At 44.5% G+C, this 21,025-nt stretch overlaps 1 protein-coding gene across 1 annotated transcript in view; it reads right to left on the bottom strand.

The window, feature by feature from the left end:
* Positions 1-21,025, bottom strand: part of slc36a1 (solute carrier family 36 member 1) — a 181,519-nt gene that overhangs the window by 150,874 nt on the left and 9,620 nt on the right. Inside the window, 5 exon segments of the mRNA XM_084331234.1 lie at positions 1,720-1,804; positions 3,646-3,735; positions 5,668-5,756; positions 16,520-16,610; positions 18,704-18,830. Of these exon segments, the coding sequence (XP_084187360.1) occupies positions 1,720-1,804; positions 3,646-3,735; positions 5,668-5,756; positions 16,520-16,610; positions 18,704-18,830 (482 nt within the window).

Raw genomic sequence — 21,025 nt, 5'->3', positions numbered from 1 at the left:
GTCCTTTTAGCTTGGCCCTCAGAGCCCACCACTTCTAAATATTCTATATATTTTTTAAAGTGACATATAAAAACACCACTGTGAGTGCGTGCACGTGTATGTGTGTGTGGGGGGGTCTCCACAAGAATCTGGCCCAGGGGCCTCTGAAGTCTTAATCTGGCCTTGGGGGGAGCAGTAGGTGAAGAGCTTTGTAGGTGAAGACCAGGATTATAGTTGATCCGGTGGGAGACAGGGTGCCAGTGGAGGTCATTCAGGACCGGGTGCCAGTGGAGGTCATTCAGGACCGGGTGCCAGTGGAGGTCATTCAGGACCGGGTGCCAGTGGAGGTCATTCAGGACCGGGTGCCAGTGGAGGTCATTCAGGACCGGGTGCCAGTGGAGGTCATTCAGGACCGGGTGCCAGTGGAGGTCATTCAGGACCGGGTGCCAGTGGAGGTCATTCAGGACCGGGTGCCAGTGGAGGTCATTCAGGACCGGGTGCCAGTGGAGGTCATTCAGGACCGGGTGCCAGTGGAGGTCTTTCAGGACCGGGTGACATGGTGCCAGTGGAGGTCTTTCAGGACCGGGTGCCAGTGGAGGTCTTTCAGGACCGGGTGCCAGTGGAGGTCTTTCAGGACCGGGTGACAGGGTGCCAGTGGAGGTCTTTCAGGACCGGGAGACATGGTGCCAGTGGAGGTCTTTCAGGACCGGGAGACAGGGTGCCAGTGGAGGTCTTTCAGGACCGGGAGACAGGGTGCCAGTGGAGGTCTTTCAGGACCGGGAGACAGGGTGCCAGTGGAGGTCTTTCAGGACCGGGAGACAGGGTGCCAGTGGAGGTCTTTCAGGACCGGGAGACAGGGTGCCAGTGGAGGTCTTTCAGGACCGGGTGACAGGGTGCCAGTGGAGGTCTTTCAGGACGGGGAGACATTTACTCAGGTTTGTTTACTTTAGATTTGAAATGCTGGTATTGAAGATAAATCAAAAGACAAACGTCAGATTTCCCGCCAATAGCCACAGTTTGGAGGCAGGATACACCAGCCTGGATCACTGAGATAGAGGCAGTGCAGCCCATTTCCTTAAAGGCCAGAATGACTCGCACGCCGTTAACCCTTTCACTACCACACTACCAAAGGGTTAACCCTTTCATTGCGACAATACAGAAGGTTAACCCTTTCACTACCACACTACAGACGGTTAACGGTCTGTAGTGTGGTAGTGAAAGGTTAACCTTCTGTAGTGTGGTAGTGAAAGGGTCAATGTGGCCAGCTTGGTTGAAACTAGGCAGCGTGTTAGGAACAGGTGTCAGGTGGTTGCAGGCCAAGTTCAGTTGAAAGTGCTCCATGAGGTGTATTGGATGTCCGACACTCGTTTCCTTCATTACTCCCGATTTCAGAGAAGCCCGTTGCTAAGGGCCAACCTGATGGGTACAAGTAGACTCTGCCTAGTACCGGATGCCGATTGGCCTGGCTGGAAATCCAACCAGAGAAAGCACCAATCAGAGCAGCAGTAGACGGGGACAGCTGGTGGTTTAGTTTCAGTTTCAGTTTAGACTGTATTTGAACAGGGACAGCCCACATTAATGAACATAAAGTAAATGTGTGAGACAGTGTTAGCCAAAGCTCATGTTCAACTGTTGTCCCTGGGCCTGGTGTTAATCAGCCCCAGTTTAGGAATCTAAGCAAGTATAGAACAGTGTGTGTGTGTGCGTGTGTGTGTGCGTGTGTGTGTGTGTGTGTCTGACCTGTTTGATGTTGTCACTGAGAAAGACAAAGTAGACGCAGCAGAAACCCAGCTGAGTTATGATGAGGAACACATTCACTATCCGCCTGAGAGAGAGAGAGAGAGAGAGAGAGAGAGAGAGAGAGAGAGAGAGAGAGAGAGAGAGAGAGAGACATAGGAGAGAGATAGATAGAAAGAGAGAGACATAGAATGAGAGAGATTTCTTGTGGAACACTTTCTTGTGGGACAAGACAATCTCACAACACACACAAGTGCTTATAGTTCTCAGGATTAAAGCAAAAAAAAGTAATCTTTTGACTGAGATGTTTGGGTGAGGGTCAATGTGTAACATTTTGGGTTGGATTTCATGAAAATCACCTGAAGCAAAATTATAAGATTTCAGCAGCACTCCACACAACCATTGCTGCCGTTCTCTAATGCAGCCATCAAGTTTAAATACTCTAGTCTAGACTAGAGTCTAGACCAGCGGTAATCACTACTTGGCCAACTTAGGAGCTACATTGATGAAAGATCCTTTTTGAAAGAGCCACATATTGCAACAACCAGGACTCATACCCCACTGGCTTCCCAGCCTGAACAGTTTACACTACATTTACATTTAGTCATTTAGCTGACGCTTTTATCCAAAGCGAATTACAAGTTCTGTACGACAAGTCAGCAGGAAGGGCACAACCTTATCAGCTGAGTAACAATGTTCATCAAAGTATTGAGTGCTACAGTGTAGGTTAGTTTATTAGGACAAGTGATGACAGTAAGGTTAGTTAGGGACAGGTTAGATCTTTTTTTTCTTTCATTTCAGATAATGGTTGAAGAAGTGAGTCTTTAGTCGACGGCCGAAAGATTGTATGGGTTTGGCTGTCCTAACTGGGGTGGGCAGTTCATTCCACCATTGTAGGGCAAGGACTGAGAAAAGGCGACTTCTCTTTGATGACCCTCCCGGAGCTCGGATAGGAGTGGGTCTGAAGTTGTGTTGGTAGGGACGACTGACCAAGCCGGAGGTACCGCTGCCTGGAACGAAACCCAGGTCTCTGTGATGGTAGGCGAGTGCTTAGACCTCTACACTACCCAGCTGCTCCAGTGCTTAGACCTCTACACTACCCAGCTGCTCCAGTGCTTAGACCTCTACACTACCCAGCTGCTCCAGTGCTTAGACCTCTACACTACCCAGCTGCTCCAGTGCTTAGACCTCTACACTACCCAGCTGCTCCAGTGCTTAGACCTCTACACTACCCAGCTGCTCCAGTGCTTAGACCTCTACACTACCCAGCCAACCCAGTGCTTAGACCTCTACACTACCCAGCTGCTCCAGTGCTTAGACCTCTACACTACCCAGCTGCTCCAGTGCTTAGACCTCTACACTACCCAGCCGCTCAAGTGCTTAGACCTCTACACTACCCAGCCACTCCAGTACTTAGACCTCTACACTACCCAGCCACTCCAGTGGTTACTTAGACCTCTACACTACCCAGCCACTCCAGTGGTTACTTAGACCTCTACACTACCCAGCCGCTCAAGTGCTTAGACCTCTACACTACCCAGCCACTCCAGTGGTTACTTAGACCTCTACACTACCCAGCCGCTCCAGTGGTTACTTAGACCTCTACACTACCCAGCCGCTCCAGTGCTTAGACCTCTACACTACCCAGCCGCTCCAGTGCTTAGACCTCTACACTACCCAGCCGCTCCAGTGCTTAGACCTCTACACTACCCAGCCACTCCTAGTGCTTAGACCTCTACACTACCCAGCCACTCCAGTGCTTAGACCTCTACACTACCCAGCCGCTCCAGTGCTTAGACCTCTACACTACCCAGCCGCTCCCACAACTGTTGCTTTTTGTCCCGAGGCAAGCGACAGTTGTGATTGGAGGATCAAGAAAAAAGGGAGGGGTTTGAGAGAGCGTCAATCATCTTCAAGGGTTTTACTTACTTCCCCCACTGTGAGTGTCTTCGCAACCACGACACGTTCTCCATCCCGTGACCCACCGCCTCTCCGTAGTCCAGAAACGGTTTGTTCACCCTGGGAAGAGAGAGAACACTGCTTTCAGATCTCATGTCATCCACCAATATATCTTTAAGTGCTTTTAGATGATGAACAATCTCAAAAATGCTTTATAGCAGTGGTTCAAACTGTGGCGCGGCAGACTACAGGGAGATGAGATGGAAGGAGAAGAAAAGGAATGAAATTAATTCAGATTCAAATACAATGTGTTGCTGTAAACACTGTTGCTTGGTTGCCGTCACACAAAATCAATTACAGTATATCACCTGTGGTAGCAAGCTAGCTATCCAACCAGGGAGACAGGAACGTTTCCGACACTGCCGGGAGCTCAAAGAAAGGGAGTTTTCAAATTACCCAAAGGGGTTCTACCTAAAAAAAAGTTTGAGAATCACTGCTTTCTAATAAGTATTATCTGGTGATGTTAATTTATATGAAAAGAAAGGTTTGTGTAAAGCAGCGGTTCTCAAAGTGCTGTGCGGGGAACCCGCAGGGGTCCTTCAGGGGGGTTCCAGGGGGTCCCCAGCAAGATGAATAATACCGGTAGCTTAATTTCACTCGTGTTTTATTCACTAGACGTTAGCACAGTGAGAGAATGTACAAGAAAGACTATTCTGATCATAGGTTTCACTCTCCCCACCTTCGTACATTCTGGACAGAATCACATCTAACAATACATATCTTCTCAGAAGGGAGTCCCTGTAAAGTGTAAAGAACAGCCAGCTACATGATTGATTACTGTCAATTATAGGCAGACACAAGCATATTATTATTATTATTATTATTATAGCTAATTTTACTCTCAATTCTATTGGTATCGGATCTAAAGACATTCTGTTTCGGTCAGGCTTCCTTGGTCAAAATATATTAAATAGATGAAAAGGAAAAGTTTCAAGACTCTGTGTGTCGACGACAACCAGACAGGAAGTGATGGAGAACTGACCCACGCAAAAACAGGAAGCTTAAACAGGAACGGTGAAGAGAAAGCTAAGCGATATTTTAGTCATGCGATATAAGACGGCATGACACATAGGGAAGAAAACTAGCAGTGATCAGGCAGGGTTCTCACAGGCAGGTGTTACATCTTCAAGCACCTTAAACACTGTCCTGGTCCCATGTCTCCTCTTTACCTTCAGTCTGTCTCAAGCACATCTGTACAGACCCTGGATGTAGACTAATATTAATAGCATCAATAACAGACCCTGGATGTAGACTAATATTAATACCATCAATAACAGACCCTGGATGTAGACTAATATTAATACCATCAATAACAGACCCTGGATGTAGACTAATATTAATACCATCAATAACAGACCCTGGATGTAGACTAATATTAATACCATCAATAACTGACCCTGGATGTAGACTAATATTAATAGCATCAATAACAGACCCTGGATGTAGACTAATATTAATAGCATCAATAACAGACCCTGGATGTAGACTAATATTAATACCATCAATAACAGACCCTGGATGTAGACTAATATTAATACCATCAATAACAGACCCTGGATGTAGACTAATATTAATACCATCAATAACAGACCCTGGATGTAGACTAATATTAATACCATCAATAACTGACCCTGGATGTAGACTAATATTAATAATACCATCAATAACAGGTCGGACCCAAGTTTATTTCCTGTCAGCTGTTGAAATGAGCAAATGCACCGATGGGAAATAAAAGTCCCTTTATCTTTTATTTAGCATATCTTATCTTATCTCATCTTATCGTATCTTAGAAAGTTTGTGTCGTCAAGTTGAAAGCGTCTCCAGGGTCCAGGGAAGAAAGAATGTCTCCGGCTACTAATGTGGGTTTTAAAAAAGCAACCTCTACTGGCTCCCTTTGGTGGCTAGAAAAACGCTTATAAAATCTGATTGTACCCTTTAGTCCCTGCCTGGACCATGACCTTCATATTATGAAAGAGGGGGAGTGTTACTTACTTTACGCTGAGGTGGTGGGAACATTTCACCAGGAGGCTCATACAGTGAATAGCTATGATGCCCATCACCAACAGACTCAAAGGACCCAGCTAGAGAGATAGAGAGAGAGAGAGAGAGAGAGAGAGAGAGAGAGAGAGAGAGAGAGAGAGAGAGAGAGAGAGATATAGAGAGAGAGAGAGAGAGAGAGAGAGAGAGAGAGAGAGAGAGAGAGAGAGAGAGGGAAAAAAGAAGAGGGAGTGTGGAGAGAGGGAGTTAATTAATAATGAATTGTGTATATATAGCGCTTTTCTAGACACTCGAAGCGCTCCAGAGACAGGGATTGATATCAGCCAATTAAGGGGAAGGGATGATTAGGTGGCCTTGATGTCAGAGACCTGATTGGGAATTTGGCCCGGAACGTCGGGGGAACCCCCTACTCTTTGCGTTAGGCGTCCTGGGTTCTTTAACGACCAAGATTCAGTCAGGACCTCGGTTTAGCGTCTCATCTGAAAGACGGCACTCGCAGCTATACAGTGTCCCTATCACCGTAACAGGGGGGGCATTGTTACTGACTAGTCCAGAGGACAGAGTGCCCCCTGCTGGACAACAACAACACCACTTTCCGACAACGACCTTGACCGGGGCTCGAACCGTTGATCTTCCGATCACGAGTCCGTCGGAGCTCTGCTCATGTAGCCACGCCGCCGGACGTAATTAGCTCGTTAAGTGTCAAGACATACTGCAGTGACATGCCATTTTATGACAGACCTGTTATCTGCGGTACACAGGAGAAGTCAGGGGAATCACATGAGAAGTGAAATGTCTTATACGAGCACTTTGGAAAGTACACAGCAGTACAGTACACTTCCCAAACGTGAACATCGTTGGTGTCATGTGCCATGTATTGAAAAGCATGGAGTCAGCTGCTGGGGATGTGGTTGCAGTCAACAGTGTTGCTGGGAGTTCCCTCGCACTCTGTGCTCTCTCTGCTGGGCCTGTAGAGGCTTTGTTTGCACAGAATAACACGGAATCAATCCAATGGTTGCTATGTGTAAGAAACACGGTTGCCATGTGTTGGTATATGAGATATAAAAACAAAAGTGTAATAAACTGGCGTCTTATTACTGGATCTTGTAAACAAGTCGCAGTGGAAATGTGATATGGTGCTTTTTCAGCGTTTTACCTGCTCTACATACTGCACCGAAATGAGACGTTTAAAAAGTGGTTACCGGCGGTTACAGGCAGCCATGTTGCTGCACTCCTATGCAGAGCGGCTCTGCCCCAAGCGCCTCATTACTGGAACCAAATCTGACCGACGCCAAATGAGTTTGAAAGAAAATGTAGTAATAACTTAAGGTTGTCTGATTTTTTTTTTTTTATCCTCTCTTTTTTTCTCTGTTTTTCTCCCCATCCCAATTTTTTTAGTCGTTGTGCCAATTCCCCCCCCTCCCCTACCTGGTCGTTGTGCGCATGTTCTCCTACTGGTCGGTACAAGGGAACCCTCCGACACGTGCGGCGACAGCCAGTGACTCTTTTTTCACCTGGCAGCGAGGGCTCTCATTGGTGAAGTGTAACGCGTGGGAGGTCACGCTGCCTTCATCAAGTCCTGCCTCCGCTGAGCAAGCGCCCAGAGTCAGACCTGACCTGTAGGCGTCGCTGTCCACAACACCAGATTCCCACCCATGACTTGCCCTCCCCCTAACCCAGCCAAACGAGTTAGTATGATGACCGGCCCAAGCCGCAGGGCAATGCTGACTCCGGGAGTCGAGACCGCAGCCTCTTGCATTGGTGACGAGCGCAATCTCCGCTACGCCACCTGACCGCTTGTCTGAACATTTATGAGATGCAGGGACGTAGTTGTCAGAAAAGGCAATAGACAATATTATGGAAATGGCTGCGTTCATCGTCGTTTCCATGAACGCATTGAATAAATATGGCTGCACAAATTCCATTCAATTCAAATACAATTATTTAAAAAAAAACTCATCTTTGGTTCTTATTTAATTAAATTTTGTATCTACTTTTTCCCCCCATTTTCTATTTTTCTCCCTTCCCCAATTTCGTATCGTCCAATTCTACCCTCCCCTGTCTCGAACGTTGTTAGGCCATGCCTCCCACAAGCCGGCTGCAATGTGGACGAAGCCTTGCATCACGTGTCCCCTCCGGTACACAAGGAGGCAGCCGTCGCATCTTTTCACCTGCACAGCGAGATCTCTCAGCGGCGAGGGTCTGCGTGGGAGGGACACGCCGCCCCCGTCGCTTCCTGATTCGACTGCGCAGGCGCACCAACCGACCTGTAGGAGTCGCTGTCCACAACGTCCGATCCCCACCCACCAGCTTCCCACCCCCTAATACTGCCAATTGTATTAGTATGAACGACCAGCCAAGCTGGTAGCAACGCAGAGAGCTGGGCTCGAACCCAGAATCTCCTGCGTTGGTGGCGAGCGCCTTGCCCACTGCGCCACCTAGCCGCCCTTTTGGTTCTTATTTATAACGTAGACTAAACGAAGAGAATTTGGTCAGAATTTATTGAAACCGACAATTGTGTTTTCAATATGTCAAGGGGAAATAATAGGAGTATAAGTAGCAGCAGTTAGCTCATGATTTATCCGTCTGGTTCCGTCGATCGGGATCTCAGGCCATGGTTACACTTACAACGTTTCATTTTCGAATTATTTCGTTTGCATGTCCACGTTAAAGGGCAACGCCGTTTTGGCAGGAAAACACGTGTTCCTAGCGGCAACGCTCAAAGGGGGTTTTCGTTTTGAAAACTCCCCGACAACAGTGCCATGTAATTTGCGCGAGCCAGATACGGAGCCGTTCATGCCCAACGCAGTAGACACCGATGCCAAATTCTCCCCTGGCTGGACCTCGACTCCGTCCATTCCAGGGGTTCCCAAAGTGGGGGTCGCAAGCCGCTGTGGGGGGGTCGCCAGATGATTTAAATATTTCTTTTTTATTATTATGATTCCAAAAAATATATATATATATCTTTTTTCTTTTTTGCAGTCATGCCATCACAAACACTGGCATTTAAAGGGTACAAATAAAACAATTCCTGCACCAGAATGCAAAAAATTAAGTCTTTGTAACACAAGATTTCCTGGTGGGGGACCTCCCGCTTAAAAAGTTTATAAATTTATAAATGTATTTAATACCTCCTATAATAGTGGGGGTCGCGGCTCTCTGACAGTTATTTCGGGGGTCACGGCCTGAAAACTTTGGGAACCCCATGATTAGTCCAAACATCAGAACTATTTCTGGGAGTCACTTGCAATATCGCGCTATAATTAATATAATTTGCTGTCTCCCGACACCAACCGGCCATATGGGGAGGCTATACAGGATATCAGCTGCGTCCTCCTCAGATTGCTTATTCATGTGCTTTATAACGGAGCAGATGGATAACCATTTGACTCCATCCTCCCAGACACCGTCAGAGATTGATTTTGTACTTGCTTTTAATTTCGCCATAATTAATTAGATCATTACAACTGTTTTCGATTGATCTTCCCCGTTTAAACCCAAAACCAAGAGGTGAATTATATCCACAGTGGTAGGGCTAACTCTAATGTAAGGGTGTGATGCTGTCCACACGCACCGTTATTTCCAGTGTTTACAGCAGAGCTGTCCCAAGTAGCTGCGGCTACCAACTAAACTCATGTGTTGTCAAGTTATTGTTATAAGGAACCCAGTCCAAACTACAACAGTCTGCATCCCCTTAACAATTGTTTGTATTGAGCCGTATTGTATTGTACCCATTCTGCAATCTGTTAAATAACGTTTTCATCCATTTATTCTACTAGTGTTAACGTTACTACGTTAATGTACGATAGCCTCAATGCTAACTATATAAATGGAAAATGCCAATCACATTAGCATGTAGCTAACAACATCAGAGATCTTTTTGTGGGACTAAACTCTCCGCTCTTGGTGGTAAATTGTGTTGATGTTGGTTTTGTTTCATCAACAAATGAGGCAGAACACACAGTGAATGTATCCTTTTTTGTTTATTGCACTTTTATTGCACTTTGTTTCTTGCTGAAAAATAAATGCTATGTTGCTAATGGCTCACGTGAGGTAATTTAAAGATGGTGGGTTTCTGTTTTTGAGCAGGACGTGGAGTGACTCGTTCAGCCTTTCTGATTGGTTGAAAATGGCCTTCATGTTTGAACTACATCGCCGCCTACTGCTTTGGCATTGTACTACATGTGTATACATCACTCTGTGCTCACGAGACAAACGACGTCTAACTTGCCTGCCAATCCACAGCGTTCTGAAAAGCGAAATGAAACGAAATCGTTTTGGCTATAATGTAACCGCAGCCTCAGTGATACAGGTGTGTGTTTCACCTGCTTTGTTTGACTCTAGTCTACAGGAGGACATTTAACACCAGCAGGATGTGGCAACAGGAGGACATTTAACACCAGCCACAAGCTAACCGCAGTCACAACAGCTGGTGTTTTGGTTGTGGGTGGGGTGTTAACCGCTTCACTTAACCCTTTCACTGCCACACTACAGAAGGTTAACCCTTTACTATCAAACAGCAGTTGCTTGGAGGGAACTCAACAGTTGTGATTGGAGTATAGAGAAGAGAGGGCGGGGTTTGAGATAGGTCAAGTGGATGGGGTGGAAAAGGGCTGGGGAAATACATCCTGTTTGTTAAGTCGGTTTAGTCATGCGCTTGCAAGGATTATGAGACATGAGACATGAGATTATACATTATTTTGTGCAAAAGTGGTGACTTTTTACAAGTCTGAACACTGGTGGTTGATAAAAACCTATTCCAGGGGTTACAACATTAATGTTGTTGGAAGCGTGCAGGGAAATTAAAGTGTTGTCTGCTATTATTGTTTTATGACAGTGCCAGTGGAGGCCACATAGTACTTAAAGGGTGAGTTCAGAACCTTGGACCCTTCACCCTATTCCCTATTGACCGAAGATGTGTAGATTATCGCTAAGAGTCCTTCTTAGGGGCCGGCCCCTCCAGACCACTTTTTCATTTACCATACAGATTCCACAACCTTTAGTGTCTGCCGATACCCATACCCATCTGTTTTGGTTGTTAATAAAAATGTAAACATTTATTTTCGAGTAATCAACTGAGCAATGCGTGCACCGGGAAAGGCAGGCCTCTACGGATCCACAACGGCGTCGCAGAAAATAGGGCCAGCGGTCTGGAACTCACCGTTTAACAAAATAAAGGACTTAATTAAGGCTGAGACCACTTATCGATAATTATCGATAACTGCGTAAAATCGATAAGTGGCGTCATAGATTTAAATTAAATCGTTGTTTCCTAAAAACGATTATTTAACGTTAGTTTAAGTGTGTGTCGTGGACCAACTACAGCATCGCAAAAAATACAGTGAGTGCACGTGACACACACACACAAACTAACGTTACATTTTCTTTTCTTTTTTAAGAAAAAAGTATTTAAAAGATTTTATTTTTTTTTTATCTTTTTTTTCCCTCCTTTTTTCCCGATTTTTTTCCCATCCCCCTGTTAGTCGTTATGCCAATTCCCAACCCCCTTCCTGGTTGTTGCGCACCCCCCCCTACTGTTGGTCCGAGAGGCCGGAGACTGTCACATGCTTTCCTCCAACGCATGTGCAGCCAGCCTGGCAGTGCAGATTCTCACTGGGAGAGTGTAACGTGTGGAAGGTCGCACTACCTCTCTCCAGATCCTACCCTCGCTGTGCAGGCGCCCCGACCGAACTGTAGGGGTCGCTGTCCACAACGCCCAGGACCCACCCACGGCTTCCCTCCCCCTAACTCAGCCAAACGAGTTAGTATAGCGATCAGCCCGAGCCAAGGCAATGCTGACTCTCCGGGAGTCGAGACCGCAGCCTCTTGCATTGGTGACGAGCACAATCTCTGCTACGCCACCTGACCGCCCCATTTAAAAGAAATTATAATAATAAAATATTTTGCACGTGCAAAATAATAGAAAAATCGATATTTGTAGATAATTTTGTCCCGATTTATCGATTCTTCTAAATGGCATGTCGTCTCAGCCTTAGACGTAATAGGCATGCTGGTATTTGTGTGACCGCATGAAATGTTAATGTGGTAAAGAGATTGTGACACACAAAGCAATGTAATTTATAATTGTGCTTTGCTGCATCTTCACGCCCATCACTTATAAAGAAGGCCAAATTGCCGCGGTTAATATTGCAAACAGGTCCTCTAGCCACTTAAATCAATGGGAATGTAATTAGCCCAGCTCTCTTGTTACCTTCATTAGAACATACCCAAGAGGGCAAGGTGAACGCTAATGACGACAAACGCCATGGTTTCTGAGTGGTCTGGTCCAATAATGGAGTCCATTTAAAGTTTTCAGAGGAACAATATATTCAAACGTTATTAGCTAAAGCTGGTACGTTAGTGTTGTGTTCATTCATAGTTAAAGACAGTAGAGGTTGAGTACTTTATTATCTAAAGGTGGTAAGTTAGAGTGTTGTGTTCATTCATAGGTAAAGGCAGTAGGCACTACCAAAGGGTTAACTTTCTGGGTTAACCCTTTGGTAATGTGGTAGTGAGAGGGTTAACCTTCTGCATTGTCGCAGTGAAAGGGTTAAGCCTTTTGGTAGTGTGGTAGTGAAAGGGTTAATCCCCCTTGGAGGAAAGTGTCCTCTGCACTTGACCCCTTCAGGAGTGGTGGGTAGTCAGCCACACATAGTGCGACGCCCCGGGGGACCGACTGCAGCTGCAGCGGCAGTATCTGGGTGAAGGGCAGCGGCAGGACAGGAGCCTGGCTGTTCTCACACCAGAGGCCGTCTCTCTGCAACCAGAGACTCTGCTCCTCTGCTCCGATCACACACAGAGGCGCTCGCAGCTCGTGGAGAAAATAGACCAGACGCAGAAACCATCACTGCAGATCGTGATCGAGCCTTCATCTTATTTTCATACTAGTGCTCGTATTCCTATGCTTTTTTGTTCTTAGCTCCATTTGATTTTAATGATAATCTTATGTACTTTAGATACCGTACTACTGCTACCATGTATGTATGTATGTATGTATGTATGTATGTATGTATGTATGTATGTATGTATGTATGTATGTATGTATGTATGTATGTATGTATGTATGTATGTATGTATGTATGTATGTATGTATATGTGTTTCATTACATGTATATATACAGTACATACATACCAAGTATTTGCTTGTTCTATTCTCCATCTATCATCCATAGCAACACTATATTATCACCGATTATGTTTCTCTCCTCCACGCCGCCTGAGGTGTTTTTTTTTCCTATTGCTAGGTTTTACTGAGTCGGTCCTCATCTTCATTGTGGAAAGTCTGGGGGTGTTGCAGATGTGGATTTTATTCTATTGTGACCTGTAAAGCCCATGGGGGCAATTCCATGTGATTTCAGGCAAATAAATACAAATACATTTGATTTGATTTGATTTGATTTGATTTGATTTAAGACTGCGAGCCGGCCGCAGAGCGCCGGTCTGAACGGTAGTCAGTTAAGTTAACATGGGGCAGAAAGTGAACTGGCGGCTCTTCAGGGTGTTTCGCCATCCGGTGTGTCTCCTATGTTATGCAAAAAGCAATTTAACCCTTTCACTACCACACTACAGAAGGTTAACCTTTCACTACCACACTACAGAAGGTTAACCTTTCACTACCACACTACAGAAGGTTAACCTTTCACTACCACACTACAGAAGGTTAACCTTTCACTACCACACTACAGAAGGTTAACCTTTCACTACCACACTACAGAAGGTTAACCTTTCACTACCACACTACAGACGGTTACCCTTTCACTACACACTACAGACGGTTAACCTTTCACTACCACACTACATAATGTTTTTTTTTTTTTAATCCACTTTTTCTCCCATTTTCTATATTTTCTCCCATCCCAATTTCGTATCATCCAATTCAACCCTCCCCTGTCACGAACGCTGTTTCTTGCCTCCCACAAGCCGGCTGCAATGTGGACTAAGTCATACATAGCACAAGTCCCCTCCGGTACTTGAGGTAACAGCAGTCGCATCTTTTCACCTGCGCAGCTCGATCTCTCAGTGGCGAGGAGTAACGCGTGGGAGGCTCACGCTGCCCCCGACACTTCCTGATTCTACTGCGCAGGCGCACCAACCGACCTGTAGGAGTCGCTGTCCACAACGCCCGATCCCCAGCCATCAGTTTCCCTCCCCGTAATACGACCAATGTGTATTACTGCGGACGACCAGCTAAACTGAAAACAATGTGGAGCGCTGGGCTCGAACAGGCGAACCCAGCGTCTCCACATTGGTGGCGAGTGCCTTGCCCACTACACCACCTAGCCGCCCACACTACATAATGTTAACCTTTCACTACCACACTACAGACGGTTAACCTTTCACTACCACACTACAGAAGGTTAACCTTTCACTACCCCACTACAGCAGGTTATCCTTTCACTACACACTACAGCAGGTTATCCTTTCACTACACACTACAGAAGGTTAACCTTTCACTACACACTACAGCAGGTTATCCTTTCACTACCCCACTACAGACGGTTAACCTTTCACTACCACACTACAGACGGTTAACCTTTCACTACCACACTACAGACGGTTAACCTTTCACTACCACACTACAGACGGTTAACCTTTTGTAGTGTGGTTGTGAAAGGGTTAACCCTTTGTCGTGTGGCAGTGAAACGGTCAACCTTCTGTATTGTTGCAGTGAAAGGGTTAACTATTTGGTAGTGTGGTAGTGAAAGGGTTAACATTTTACCTCGATGTTAGAATCTGTAATGCCATCAAACAGTGACTTCAAGGCCAAAAGAACCCCCGCTTGTCCAAAACTGGATTACTGTTTGAACGTGTATTCATATAGACCACATCATATCCATGTCGGTATATATATCGGTTACTGGCCATAACAGAATATGTGTTATGGGTATGGTCATAGGCGGCGGGTATATAAGGCTAGGCGAGGCTATGCCTTACCCAAATCATTCCAGGTACAGGCCAGCGTTTCCGTTAGCCGGTAATTACCGGTATTTGACCTGCAAAATCTGTTGAAGTCCGACATATTTAATCTCTCCGGTCATAATGTCCGGTGAAAATAATTCCCTTTAAGCACAATTTGATTATTTGAATTGTATTAAAATAGGCTAAAATTAAATAGTTTGCTGCTGCTAGATTTGCAAAAAGCATCCAGCTGCAGACCCACAGAACCCGCCAGCTTTGCCGGCACAGTGCAGTACTCCAATTCAGCCATTGGCAATTCAGCTGTTGGGTGGGGGGCGCTGCTGAGCGGTCCCCAGATAGAGCCTGAAAACGCTGCTGCTCTGCGGGTCTGCAGCTGGATGCTTTTCGCAAATCTAGCAGCAGCAAGCTCGCACTGACACAGCATTGTCATTATTAGACCGGCTGCTTGGTGAAGCAACGATGAAACAAATGTAATGATTGTTTCGTTCATCGCATAGGGTATTTAATTTTAGCCTATTTTAATACAATTCAAATAATCAAATTGTGCTTAGAGGGAATTATTTTCACCGGACATTATGACCAGCACCAAGTCGTTGGGAGGTGGAGATATACATCACGCAAACCCACGATAATGTTGCCATCTCTCTCTGCCAAATTTCTCAGTTCTTCGCTTGATATAATTAATACAAATGTCCAATATAACGGAATTCGTTAGCTCATAAAAATGTGATTATAACAGACTGCTGTTTATTAATGTTGGGCAGACTGCCCACCGACACCTCAAGTCGGCAGCAGCACGAAGTCTCGAGGGACTTATTTTATTTAGAATATATTAATGACTGTATATACGCAAAAGTAGCCTAGTTTTAAGTTAAAATATTATAAATGCCTTGAGGATGGCATTCTTTATATAGGCCTATCAATTGTTTTTAAGCTCAATAAACTCTGACCGGAATTTATCCCATTTGTCCGGTAGATTGAAATCTACCGGACACTCAGACCTGCAAAAAAAAATTCTAACGGAAACCCTGGTACAGGCAGTAACCAATCACACATAGGCTCAGGTTAAATAATGTAGCCAATCACATCATTCACATGATCATCCTGATCCCGCAGGCCGAGTAAAGCAAACATCTGCGTTCCGAATTTCAGCCCGCCGATCGCTTTGTAGCGAACACCAGCGCACTATTTTGAGTCAAATTTCAAAAAGCTAAATGGATATACAGTATTTTTCCAAGGCATAAACAAAGTAATTTAGAAGCTGCACCGGGCTGGCCCTGGGCATAACTACCGATCACCTGAGGCTGTATGTTGTTTTATCTTGGCAAACAAGGGCTCGCTCTAAGAGGACATGATGAGAGTCCGAGTTCATCAAATCGTGGAAACTTTTTAGAGCTACTGTATGTACATTGTTTTCAAAGCATGATGAGATCTAAATTACGAAAAACTTTCCCTTCATTGCAACTTGTGATTCAAGTTGTGAACGGTCTTTCTCACCAAGACGAAACGTCGCATTTATCTGCATTAAGGTAAGACAATGGTTAATATATTATTGGATGCCTTCATTTGAACACTTAATTTGCACTATATGAAATGAGTGGGGCTCGCTGTAGTAGCCTAGTAGTGTGTGTGTGTATATGAAATCAGAACCTGGACAGCATCATTTGCGTGCAACCAAAAAAAAAAGGGAACATTTTGCGAGGTCCATTCTAATAATAGCCTTCCCTAATGTCAAGCTCACCCGCCGCCTATGGGTATGGTACTGTAGAATGTATAGACACTGTGGAGTTGCTCAGTGGCCAATGGTGTCAGACTGTGGTTGTACTGGGCAGCTCCCAGGTGTGAATGTGAAGCAGGGCGTTCCTGAAAAAGAGCATCTGTGCTCAGTGAACCTACCCTGGGTAAATAAAGGTTAAACTGTGCTTACCACCAGGCCTGCGTTCTTCACAGCCAGAGGAAGCCCCAGCAAGCCGGTCCCAATGTTGCCCTTCAACAAGTGGATCAGGGTCTGGAGTAACCTGGGGAACAATGTGACACCAATATAAGCCCCACAACACGAGACCATGCATCTGAATGAGTGAGTAACTCAAGGCTGAAGGTGAAGCCCTGCTATCTCACAGATGGCAAATGTGATTGTTGTGACCAGTAGCGGAGGTATTGAGACCCATTGTTTCAGCATGTGACCATGTTCACACAGACATCAGGTGGGGGTTCCTTTTCCATCCTGTTCCCACCTTGGGTGGGAAAGGAATCCCAACCTGAGTGAAATGCCCGCCGTGTCAATATGGTCAATGGAGGCCAATACAGACTAGGGCTGAGCCCAAACGTTCGAACCTTCGTTCGTTACGTTGGCATTCAAATTCTAAATCAACATTCAAATTTGTCTTCACAGTTGCAGATAAGGATTAGGCTACACTAATATTATAGTATTAAAAACTGATGAGTTATATTCATTAAAGAAAGTTGATTTAATTTAAAAAAGACTCTTTATTCAAATTGAGGATTTAGTTTGAGGATATTTATAAAAAAAAACGAAGGTTCCAACGTCCGTTCGAAAAACCCTGACAAAGTTCGAATCCCAAAAACAGGCTTCGGGGACAGCCTTAATACAGACCATAATGAAAAGCTGACGGACTGCTCATATTCCTCTTTTAAAGGTTTTTTATGGTCATCTCCTCTTGGAGGCATACCTTTGACTAGGGATGCTCGATATTGGCTTTTTACCGATACCGATATACCGATATTGTCCAACTCTTAATTTCCGATACCGATATCAACCGATACCGATATATGCAGGGTTTCCCCCCCAAAAAACTGAATAATTTCAGCTAATTAACATTACATATCTCTTGTCGTGTAATTAACACAACATTATGCATACTTTTGACAATAAATAAAATCAGAATTAGTTCTTACTTGCTTGCCTGGGTGAATAATTTCCGATATCAAATTTTAATGCCAATATCGGCCGATAATATCGGACATCCCTACCTTTGACTATACATTGTTATTGGTGCAGAACTTTGTCACCAGTGTCTTTTACACATTGTTCCCCCGGAGATGGAGAGCTTGCATGTGTGATGTCTAGGGTTGAATGGGATGGACACTTTCCGGTAGTTTTCTGGAAGTTTTCCATGGGTGGGAAGTTAAGCTCGGGATTTTGGAAAATTTTGCCCAATTTCAATAAAAGATCATAAAATCATTAATAGCAGTACTATTGAGCCCACAATAAAGCTAGGCCTACAATTTAAAAAATCTATGCTGAAAATACATTTTCTGGAGTGGGATCACAGGGAATGCATAACCCTTTCACTACAAAAGGGTTAACACTTTCACTGCGACAATACAGAAGGTTAACCCTGTCACTGCCACATGACAAAGGGTTAACCCTTTCACTACCACACTGCAGCAGGTTAACCCTTTCACTACTGTAGTGTGGCCGTGAAAGGGTTAAGCTGTCTAATGTATTGACATGTCTTGAAAGGAGAAGCTGCCGACTTGGAATTTGCATATCCATAGATCCTTGTGTTCTCAATGAGGGTAAAGGTGCAGAGATGCTGCTAAGCCATTTCTAGTAGTTTATTGAACTAATTGGTAGAAAAAAACATATTTACACAAAATGTTATTCAATATAGAACAACTCAATTCACTTTTAAAATGCTGTTTTTTTTTTTTTATTGGAAAAAAAATCGGATCCAATATGTATGGCTTAAAACCAATTTCCGACTATTAGTTACACTTTAGATAAAAACAAATTATATTTCTTGATTCAGAACTATTTTATCATGGATGAACAAAACTTTCAATGCGAATGGTTGATTTGAATTTCAATGACTTTTTAAGCACCTTGTTTAAAAGAATTAGCTGTTTTCAAGGAATTCCAGGCCTCAACTATTTGTATTTTTTAATTTTATTATTCAAGCACTTTAAGCACTTCACATTCACATTCTAACACAATCACACCTAAGAGCTGCACAGATCACGAACATAACATTATAGGGTGGCTAGACTTTCACTGTGATGGACAGGACCTGATGAAAAATAAATGAAATTAAGTGAAATAAAATTAAAAAAATAAACACAATGCTGACATAATTACTGAAAGACTTACGAGGTTCCTGTCCGTCCTCCAATCCTCTCGTACTGTCTGAGGGATCTGGAGGGGCCGGGGGCCGCGTCAGGGGGACACAATACATCCTCTTCTGAGGGACTCTCCTCCCCATTGGAGAGGGTCGGACCTGGAGGAGGAGAGGACATGGAATAGAATAGAATAGAATAGAATAGAATAGAATAGAATAGAATAGAATAGAATAGAATAGAATAGAATAGAATAGAATAGAATAGAATGAAATAGAATAGAATAGAAAGGGAAAGGGAAAACGGAAGAACAGTATGAGACAAGACGGAATGGAGGAGAGCAGGGGAGAGAAGAGAAGAAGCGAAGAGAATAATCACGCAATGTTGGTTATTTCGTTAAACTTTGACTCTGGTTGTTTTTAAAGGGAAAACATCCATGGACTACAAAGACACTACTGTGAACACCACCTGACCTGGCCCCCTGAGTAATGGAAAGTTGTTTGTTAAAGCATCAATCCAGTATGTATTCAACAAACTGTACACACAGTATGTTCTTCAACAGTCTGAGCTGCAGATGGAAAATAGGCTCTCAAGGATTAACCGATCAAATCACTCTCAAAATACAGGTCTGTTTGCCTCCCAATATTTAAAAACAGGTCACTTTTAAAACATGTCGCTATTAAATACCATAGAATATCTGCCTTACACTGCCAGTCCTTTTATGAAGAGCTCAGTCATTCAATTTGAGAATATAAATGTGGCCCAAATGTTAGGTTTTAGGTTTTCAGTGGTGGGGCTAGCTTTTTGTTTGTGTTTGGATCGATGATTGTGACACAAAAAAGTACGATTTTCAATGGTTTCAATGGTGGATAACTCCATATGGGTTCAAATGGGTCACCGTCTTGTCAGTCAACATAGATCACCTGTCAAAGAGGATGGGAATATGTTTGGCAGAGTTTTGGTAAAACCGGGTAAAACTACAGCTGACCCAGAAACTGTGGGAGAATAATAACCCACCCCCATTCACCTTATGTCTCACCTGACACCATCCCTCTCCCCTCCCAGAGACAGACATCTCACACCTTCCGCCCTATCCAGCCCCCGACCCCCCCCCCCCTCCTCCTTCTCCTAACTAGAACCCCCCCTCCTTGATACGCCTAATACAACCCCTCTGCCCTCATAGAACCCCCCTCCAATCCTGCACCGGCACCATCTTACCCAGAATGCCACTCCCTCACCCTATAAAGACTGACGTCTCACTGAACTCTGGAGCTCACGCTGGGACAAGAGGCCGGTGTCCAAGTTGGGTCATCCAGGCCATAACTCTGAATAAACCCTTGTTTACCAAGTCTATCTTCTACTACCTACATCATTGATCGGGTTGATTTCCCTCACAAAACCTACATCCGGATGAGAACACTTGAAACTTCTGCACTACAACACAGCACATTGTGGAAAACAACGGAATGCGTCATTAGTGCTTTCCATTCGGTGCTTTGATGATTGGCTTTTTGCTAGCCAACTCAGATTACTCCAACACTTGTTGTAACAGGTGGGAATGGCCTCAAATTACATGTCAAAGGACACACAATAGAGCCATTTATCTGTACGGGTGTTGCATAGGATTAGGTTGAGAGTAGGACAGATCATATAGAATGGATATACTCGATAGCCACTTTATTAGGTACTATTTGTACAACTGCTGCACGTTAATGCAAATATCTAATCAGCCAATCACGTGGCAGCAACACAATGCATAAAAGCATGCAGACGTGGTCAAGAGGTCCTGTTGTTGTGCAGCGCAAACGTCAGAATGGGGGGGGAATTAGAGCCCAGCCGATATATCGGTCGGCCGTCATTTGATTAGCCATATGTAAAGTGCTCTAGCGGGCAAATTTTTTAAGCTAGCACGAAGATACTGGTATCATATGAAACTAAAGATCTTGAGGAAGGTACCAGTCATGTCATGCTAGCTCACTGGAAAAGAGGGTAAATGTTGCGCCAAAGTTGAGCTATTTTAAGCGAGTTTAAATTTGATGGGTGGAACATGTCATGGACACGGCCATTTTGAAAGGGGGTCCCTTGACTTCTCACCTCAAGATATCTGAATGGAAATGGGCTCAATAGAATCACACAAGACTCATCTTTACAGCAAGGCTCATCCATGCTCACATGCAGAAACCAGGTGGGTTTCTTTTGCATGCAGTACAAATAGGTTACTTTAGCCTTTCTTATAAGTAATGCATGAACACACACATATAACTGCTGCTATGATGCCTGAATTTCCCCAAGGGGATCAGTATAAGGAATATCTTATCTTATATATAGATATTCATATTCATAGTACATTTTGTTC

This window comes from Notolepis coatsorum (assembly GCF_963971535.1).
Source record: "Notolepis coatsorum genome assembly, chromosome: 16".
NCBI lineage: Eukaryota > Metazoa > Chordata > Actinopteri > Aulopiformes > Paralepididae > Notolepis > Notolepis coatsorum.
This window is presented reverse-complemented; position numbering and strand designations above follow the sequence as displayed.